General features: G+C 43.6%; 1 protein-coding gene across 1 annotated transcript in view; it reads right to left on the reverse strand.

Moving 5' to 3' along the window:
* Positions 1-1,326: 1,326 nt before the first annotated feature.
* Positions 1,327-8,592, reverse strand: part of bmp16 (bone morphogenetic protein 16) — a 10,239-nt gene continuing 2,973 nt past the window's right edge. Inside the window, exons 2-3 of the mRNA XM_035155346.2 lie at positions 5,079-5,452; positions 1,327-3,848 (exon numbers count right to left, since the gene is read on the reverse strand). Coding sequence (XP_035011237.1) covers positions 2,779-3,848; positions 5,079-5,445 — 1,437 coding nt within the window. The 5' untranslated portion in view covers positions 5,446-5,452 and the 3' untranslated portion in view covers positions 1,327-2,778. The remainder of the gene's footprint in view (positions 3,849-5,078; positions 5,453-8,592) is intronic.

An 8,592-nucleotide genomic window follows, 5' to 3' on the forward strand; every position in this document is an offset into this window, starting at 1 on the left:
GGGTATTCAGCTGCAACATGCAAATCCACCACTAGGTGTCTCTAAATTTGACACACTGTACCTTTAAATGATGACTTTATTCTTGTAATATTATGACTTTCTTCTCAAAATCTCAGAATTTGTTCTTATTTTTTTATATGTTTCATTCTCTGCAGCTTGCACCTTATTTTTGGTGTGAAATCAAATCCCGAGCTTGTCCATCTGGTGGCAGTGGTGGTGGCTGAGATGTCAGCGTCCACTTCTCAATCATGCAGGAATGTGGAAGCAGAAGACAGCTGAGTTTGTTTGACCTCTCCGTTCATAGAAAGAGGAATTGCAGAGGAGTGACCGCACATCCCTTCATCTACCTTTCCTCTTGCTCTCTCTGACTCTCTCGCTCTCTGCCTCCATGAGATATCTGCGATCAGGAAGTGTGTGTGTGCGGCTCGTGGGCGGTGGAGTGAACTGATACGGCGGTTCGCTGGTTTTGCCAGAGAGGAAGTGCAGCGGAGAGAGGACATTTCCTCCTGCATTTAAACCTTGATCTCAAACTCGCAGCTGTATCGATGTGAGAAATTGAAGCTACTTCCTCAGATAAACTATCATTTTAACAAACCTGCTCTGATCTGTGCTCAATGTGGGACATATGGCGAGGGGCGTTGCAGCAAGGGCAGGCCATTACATGGGGCCACTGAGAAAGGCTGATTACATTAGTCCACAGCAACAACGAGAACCCTCTTAAATTCCGTCATTTAGAGGTTTTGTGTAACAATAAAGTCTAAATGCAAGAGCCTGTCGGGACTTCTCTGGACCTGTCGTGACCTATTGGAACCCGTCAAGACCCAACCGGATTTGGAGAGAAATTACAGTTCATGTTCTTTTCACGATGGCCGGGCTATCTTCTTGATTTTTTACGCTGCAGTTACCTGTTATCAGGGAATACATCGGCCTCATGTGGAAATCGGACACACAAAACAAAATGCCTGTCGGGTTCGGGACGGGCTGGACTAATTCTCACTCAGGCTCAGTCAGGTTTGGACAGAAAATTGCAAAACATTAATATGTGTGCACAGAATGCACTAAGTTTGTTTATAATTTTGATTATCAAAGAATCGTTTTTTTGGTAGGGAGGTTATTTTGGGGCCCCCCAGGTACATCACTTTTGGCTGGAGCTTCCAAAGTCCTTTGAAACACTCCTGCATACGACTTCCTTAATCATCCAGAACATAGTAATAAATCCACAATGTATATATGTAATATACTGAATGTGTTTTTTCACGCACTTGTAGGCTGCAGCAAAGAATTGCAAACATTGCATGAAGGATAAAACACAAAGGAAAAACCTTGTGACAGTTGGTGCTGTTTGCTTTGTTTATTAGAGGTATATTGTCAAACATTTTACAAGCTTTTGCTTAAATGTTTCCATTTAGAGAGAAAAATGCGACACTGAAAAAACAATTACTAAAGCTCAGCAGAGAACACGTTTACAGCCCCTGTTTGAAAGGCACTAAAGTCCCAGGTTCAATATCAGTCTTCCGTTTTTTTATCTTGACACATGCAGACACAACTAACAAAGACACCTGCTGTTACACACTTCAGTAGCTACAATACACAGAGCTTTCAGTTGACTTGTTAGTTGAGCTTTTGATGCCTGCTACCATGTGTTGGACACCAAAATATGTGCAATGGTAAAATGGTGAGGTTGAAGGAACTGTTAATTCAACACACTGAACATTTGTACGGATGTAAAGCTTCCATAACTTACTCCATGTCGACCGCGGTCTCTCCGTTTGCTGTAGGCTTTGTTGAGTGCAGGTATCTTAAATACTTTCAAGATTAAATACACCATATTGCTGCTATTTAAATACATATTGTGTCTTTTAAGTTAGAATTGCCATTCATGTTCATGAATTACGTATAATCACAAGACAACCGTCACTTGGATTTTCTTCACGTCTGCAAAAGAAATGTACAAAAAAAGTCTCTTTTTTTAAATAATAGTGATAGTAGTACATTCAAACAAATAGCATAATAGTTCCTCAGCATTATTGTTGTGGTTTTAAATAGCTTGTGATGTAGGGGTGCTTGTGAGCGACAGTCTGTGCCCTTACTTCTTGGTTCAAATACTGCAGAAACAACGCTGTCACACAAAGTTTAGATGCCATGCTGGTGCCATTGTCGTATTGCTAATTACAGTTCATCATCAGTGAGTCCATCAGGAAGACACAGAATTGTTTAAACTCTGCCTCAGAGCTTAAAATGCATTTCCACAACGGCCTCTGTTTGTCATCTCGTCCGCCCTCCACTGCAGCTACGCACACGCATGCCTGTCAGACACTGATGTGGGAGTGATGTGTGTCAAACACTGGAATATAGAATAGACAGCTTCTGATGTTAAAGCGCTGGTTTCTCGTGAGAGAAGAAATAGCTTGTCGGTTGATGGTGCACACAGCTGTATTGTTGCTAAATGGGAAAACAAGAAAAGTAATTCCTGGCAGTTTATCTGTGTTTTTCTTTCTCCTCTTCCACTGACTAATCGTCTTATCTCTGTGTGGTCGATCGTGTCTGTTTCTCTTCCTCGTCTATCTATGACACTTTTTCTTGCACCTGATAATGAGGATTTAGCTGCTATATCCATTATCTCCCTCCTGCTGCTACATTTGTCTCTATCAGTCTGTTTACAGTTATCAGGCTTTTGCACCATCTTCTTCCACCATCTGCCTTTTCGCGCTTCTGTCTTCTCCTTCGATTACAAATCTGTCCATGTCCCGACTCCCCCTGCTGAGCCTCTGCAGCCCACTACCGGCAGCCGCAGCCCTCCACCACCATGTCCTGGTAATTCTTCAGCACCACCCGGTCTTGAGGGTCCAGGTAGAGCAGGGCGATGGGGCTGAGGGAGGTGGGGACGCAGCAGGCCCGCGGCACTGCTCCATTCACTGAGTTTACCAGAGTTTGCACCATGGCGTGGCTCGAGGAGTTCATGTGGTCGGCCAGGGGGAAGCGACACTCTCCCAGGCAGAAGAAGGCGTCGTAGCCGCTGGGTGCAATGATCCACTTGTGCCAGCCAACATCGTTGAAATCTACGTACAAAGGATGGCGGCGGCATCTGTTACGAGAAAGGCGTTTCAGTTTCGCAGCACGCCCGCCATTTCTTTTCACCCTCCCTCGTTCGCTCCAACCAACCCCATCCTTATCATCCCCCCAACCCGGCACGGTGTAAACTGTTTTTTTGGCCCTTGCCCAGGCTTGGTCCCTACTGCGGCCCTTGCTGTTGCTCCTCGCCCTCTCTTTTGTCCCTTTTCTCCCTCTCATCCTTTGGCCGCCACTTGGGGTCCTCCTGCCATGTTTGACCAAAGGCTCTCCGCGCCCGTCATGACTATAAGTCACCAAGAGGGGTCTCTCCTGGGCCCAGCTATGCTCGTCTTGACCCACAGACCTGCATACCCTCAGGTGGCCCTTTTTGTGTTTCTCTGCCTCCTCCTCGCTGGCTGCTGAGGAGAGGCTCCGCTCAGGGGAGGAGGAGGTGCTGTTCTCAGGTCTGACCTCCAGGAGAAAGCCCAGGCTGCCACTACGAGAGAGGGCCTCATGGAGGAGCTCCGCACTTAGGGTAAAGGCCTCCCAGAAACCACTTGCTTTATGACTGTGGAGGCCAGAGGTGAGCAATCTTGTCTCCAGCAGGGTGGGCTCCTCGTGTTGCTCAGAGAGGTATAGGTTCAATCTGTGAGGGCCGGGGCCCAGGGAGGCTCTGACACTGCGGAGGAGCCGTAGCTCAGCAGAGAGCACTCTCTCATCCTGAGGGATGGAGGAAATATTGAAGAAAATGTGCACCCTCTTACGATCGTCTGCGGTGGAACTGTCTCTAGGGTGCTCTAAGAAAAGGATGGAGAGAGACAAGACAATGTGGGAGATCAGTGCGGTTTGGATTTACTTCATTTTACAGGAGATGCAAAAAAGCTGCAATATTTCTTCTTGTTAAGTTACCAGGAGAAAAACGATGGGAAGTTCATGTTGACACAAGTTTTGCTAGAAAATATCACCTTACCCATACAAACCGAAGCACTGCAAGAATTAATTTGTTCTAAAATGTGTTGGTACAAAGCCTGGTCTGGCCTTGGCTTTTTGCAAAAAGCATATAGTATGTTTGAGTAAGTGTTGAGTAACTGCTTCTAATTGTTATGTCCAATCTATAGTGAATTGTTTATTATATTTATTGTATCAGAATCAAGGCTAGATTACCTACAAGGCAAAGTTGGCAGCTCTGCTGAGGGCATTACACATTATAACAATAGCATTGTACCGGCTTATATTTGATTTATTGTAAATTTGTAAAGGAATTCCCTGAACCAAGGTACAATATTATGTAATATAAACTTCGAATAATGTTGTAGAAATGTCTTGCAGAGGGTGGCTGTTAATTATTCTCTCTGTGCTGCTCCAGGAACACCAGGGTTTCTAGTCATATCGAGCGACCTCAGGTGTTTCAGGTTTTTCTCTGTGTTCAAAGTCTGATGATAAACGCTTGAACTGAGTCAATCGGAGCCTTTAAAAGCCTTTACTTTGAGATCTATTATTTATACAAAAACATGCATTCAGTGATGCAACATCTGATACAGGGACCTTGCATTAAAATTGATTTGCAAGAGCTTTATCATTTTTTTTAATCTCCACATAATGCTTCTTTAATGCTCTAAAGTTTCTTGTAAAGCAATGTCTGATTAAATTAAAAGAGGAGATACATTTTATTCCAGAACTGGTTGCACTAAAGTTATTGGGACCTTGGAGGCCCTGTAAGAGGATAATATATATATGAGCAGAAGTGTCCATGCAGAGTGATAAGAAGACTTTAGTGATTGTGACAATCTGGTTTATGTAAGAAGACTGGATTTTATTCCACTTTTCGATTGTTAAGTGTGTCACAACAAACATCATCTGCTGTCATAAATAAGATCTTTATCCTGCATCTATGGCTGATAAAATAATACAACAGTAAACAGTTTCTCTGGAACAACAGTTCAAAGGTCAAGCTCAATTCAAGACAATGATCCAGATATTTTAATCCAATAAAATAGTTTGACAGTATGATGTCATGACGAGCTTACCACTGTGGTGAAAGCTACGGACAGTGTTGGCCTGCTGGATGTGCTGGCTCGGGAAGCTGAATGAAGGGTCCTCCACTAGATGGTACTGCTGCTGGTGGAAGCGGTAAAGATCCAGGAGGTACCGGGGAACCGGCACTCCGGGCCGAGGGTCGGGCTGCGACTGGAGGCCCAGCCGGCTCAGGAGGAGACTCTGGATGGTCTGGGCCAGACTGGGCTCCAGGAGGGAGGCGGCGGGTGGGTGCGACAAGGGGGAAGGCGTGGGGGACACCCTGCCATGGTCGATCTCGCTGGTGTCTCCACCCTGGCGACCAGACGAGGCTTGAGGTAGCAGCAGGACCATGAGGAGCAGGAGGTTAGCAGGGAACATGGTGGACCTGGGAGGGGGATGAAGAGAGATGATTGTAGGACAGGTGTGGACATGTAATGGAAGAGAGAAAAGACAAAAAAAGGAAAACTCATGAAGGCAGGCTGTAAGGCACTTCTCTGTCTTTTTAAAGTCCTTTGAATTTGTGTGTTCCTGTTTTATACAGGATCTATGTAAATCATATGATATAATGACACAATATAAAGTGTTTGTTGGGAAATCTGCAAAAGACATAGCTCCTACAAATGCTCCGGGACTCTGTATATCATGCTTGTGTCTTCTCCTTCCTGGACACACTAGTTTCTCATTAGTCCTCAGCCTTCATGTGGCATATGTTCAAGAAATTGACTGTCCACATATCCATGCGAAGTTGCTTGCTTGTTACTCCTGGCTGTAGAAACTTTGCTCTTTTTTCTCTGTCAATTTATGGCTTTTTACCCCCGAGACCCATACATCTCACAGGACACCTCAGCAGGAGTAATTAACACGTCTCTATCTGGGATTTAATCCTACAGAGTGTGAAAGAGATCATAGTCCTGGATATGACAGATAGAATCAAGGGCTGTGGACTGTGGACTGTCAATGACTGATAACTAGACTTTTACATCTCTCTTCCCCTTCAAATCATTGGACACTGTAAATAAATCTATTCTACAACTTCCTCCAACTCATTTCATCTAAATTAGAACCCCTGCGATATCAACAAATAAAACATTTCCAATACCAATATATCAGCCGATAAGTATATATATAAAAAAATATGACAGTGAATCCTAAGATGTCGTTATCAAACACAAAGAAATGTAGTTGAGATTAGATTTTACAGTTTGGCCATAAACTATTATAAATAACTATGAATCAAAAGAAAACACAAATACAATAGAATATATGAATTTCCTTCTATATTTTGTAAAGTAAAATGTAAACACGAATGAAGATCTTGTCTGTATTGTTTATCCTGTAAAATAAAAGTTTTCATATCTGTGAATATCGGCAAACATGACTGAATTGTATCAGTACATTTACAGTATATGAACATTTGTAATTTTATTCTGATATCAGGTATGAAAAAGAGTATGGCCATTTTTTCTATCAGATAAAGGAACTGACGACTTATTTTGCTTCAGAGGAAACAGCTTTGCTTGTATTCAGAATTTGTGGAAAATCTAAATAATGAATCATATGAAAACTATGAGCTTGGGTCTGAGGATATTTTTCCTTTGAAGTGTGTCTATGCAATATGTTGAAGTTAAATTTCAAAATAAATATCATGTGGTAAAGAAACTGAGTTAAAGTTAGTTATATCAAAGGTGTCACATAATTGCATCTACTGTAGGATGAGTGTTTGCATTATAGTGTCTTGTTTCACGTCCAAAATCTGCAGGAAATGTGAAAATAAAAAGTACGATTCTTCAGGGTTTTGTGTGGAGAAACAGATTTAATACAGGATGATAATGACCTGGTACTGGGAAAGTTAAAATCATCTTCGTCTTTGCATTCAGTGGTAATGACAGCAATCCCACACTGCTCAACTCATTTGTGTTTGTGCACAAATGTGCAACTGTTGTGGAACAAACGTAGGTTCCTCTTTAATCTCCATTCTTCAATGCAGAAGTGTGTGCTGTTGTGTTATGGATTCCCTGTCACAAAGCAGATTTCCCATTTCACGCCGAGCAGAATTATTGTCATGTTCTGTCCCTGCATCATGAATTCTGACCCGCACAGTTTTCCTTTAGCTGAACTTACTTTAACTTTGCCTTTCTGCTGACTTAAAGCAAGAGATCAGCTTATCTCCCTCCCAGTGCGGGAACATGACCACAGACAGGGGTCACACAATTACCACTGTGACCTGGCTAACACCCTGCACCTCTGTAGTGCAGCTGTTAATAACTGAGCCAGTAATTAGAAACCTGTTAGAGTTAAGGGCCTTTTCAACATGAAGAGGTTGAGGTGAGATGCAAAAAAAAAAAAAAAAGGTCAAAGCTGTTGACCTGACAATCTGAACTGCAAATGAACTAAACTTCTACTAGCATCATGTCGCCCTGGTGAAGGAACAAGTATAAATGATCTGTTTGTTTGCGTCGATCTCTTTCCTTGTCCAAGCACTCTCATATCACTCCTCTCTATCTCTTTATCTCACCTCTGTAAGGGACAGAGGATTGATTAGGCCCTGTGCAGCGAGATAACACAGGCGTTTATGGCTGAGCGAACACATAATGACACTGTAATGACGGCTAATCTCATCACTCTGCCTGAAATAAAGGGTTAAAAGCAGGTCACAGGTGTGAAGGTGTATATATTTTTATGCAGGTGTAATTGCGTGTATGTGTAATTGCGTGTATGTGTGTGTGTTGGTCATGTGGTATGCGGTTCAAAGGGCAGCCCTGGGAAAATGAGCCACCTCCAAAGCGTGGGATCGACGCTAGCTATCCATTAAACGCTCGAAGCCACACCCAAGACTGTTTTTACCTGAGGCAACGCGGTGGAGGACAATTACAGATTAGACACTGTGCAGGACGGCCTCTCCCATATACTGCGGAGGCTTGTAAAGCAGATTAAGGACAACAACACCACCTCTCTCCTGTACTTTCCTCACCTAGAAAAACCACCCAGGTGACTCCGAGGTTCAAAGGTTCACACAACAAGGTCGTCACTCAGCACAGGGTGTGCCTCAGCATGGGCGACCGAGGCGGAGGAGCATTGACGCAAAGAGGGAGAGCGAAAAGAGAGAGAGAGAGAGAGAGAGAGAGATAGAGAGAGAGAGAGGAACGGAGGCCAGCTCGCCCTACATCGCTGTGACACACATGCAGCCTCTCTCTCTTCTCCCTGGGTGTTTGTGTTGTGACTGCTTCTATCTAATTTAAACCGGGCAAAGAATATCCAGGCCCAATTTAGCATCTTCATGCGTCATGTGCGTCAGGGTGCCCCCCCCACCCTGAGATCGCCTCATTCCAGTTAGCCAGAAAAACTGACATTTTTATGATTACAACTCCCCCAGTTCCTCCTTTTAGTTCAGACTTTTTAAAAATATTTTCATCTCTTTTAAGAATCTGGCATGAACACGGTCTAATGAAATGTTCTCGTGGGTGAAAGGAGGAGAGCTGAATGATGAATGGATCAGGGATAAGGTGGGATGAGGCTCAGCAGCAG

The sequence above is a fragment of the Hippoglossus stenolepis genome, chromosome 4 (genome assembly GCF_022539355.2).
Source record: "Hippoglossus stenolepis isolate QCI-W04-F060 chromosome 4, HSTE1.2, whole genome shotgun sequence".
Classification (NCBI taxonomy): domain Eukaryota; kingdom Metazoa; phylum Chordata; class Actinopteri; order Pleuronectiformes; family Pleuronectidae; genus Hippoglossus; species Hippoglossus stenolepis.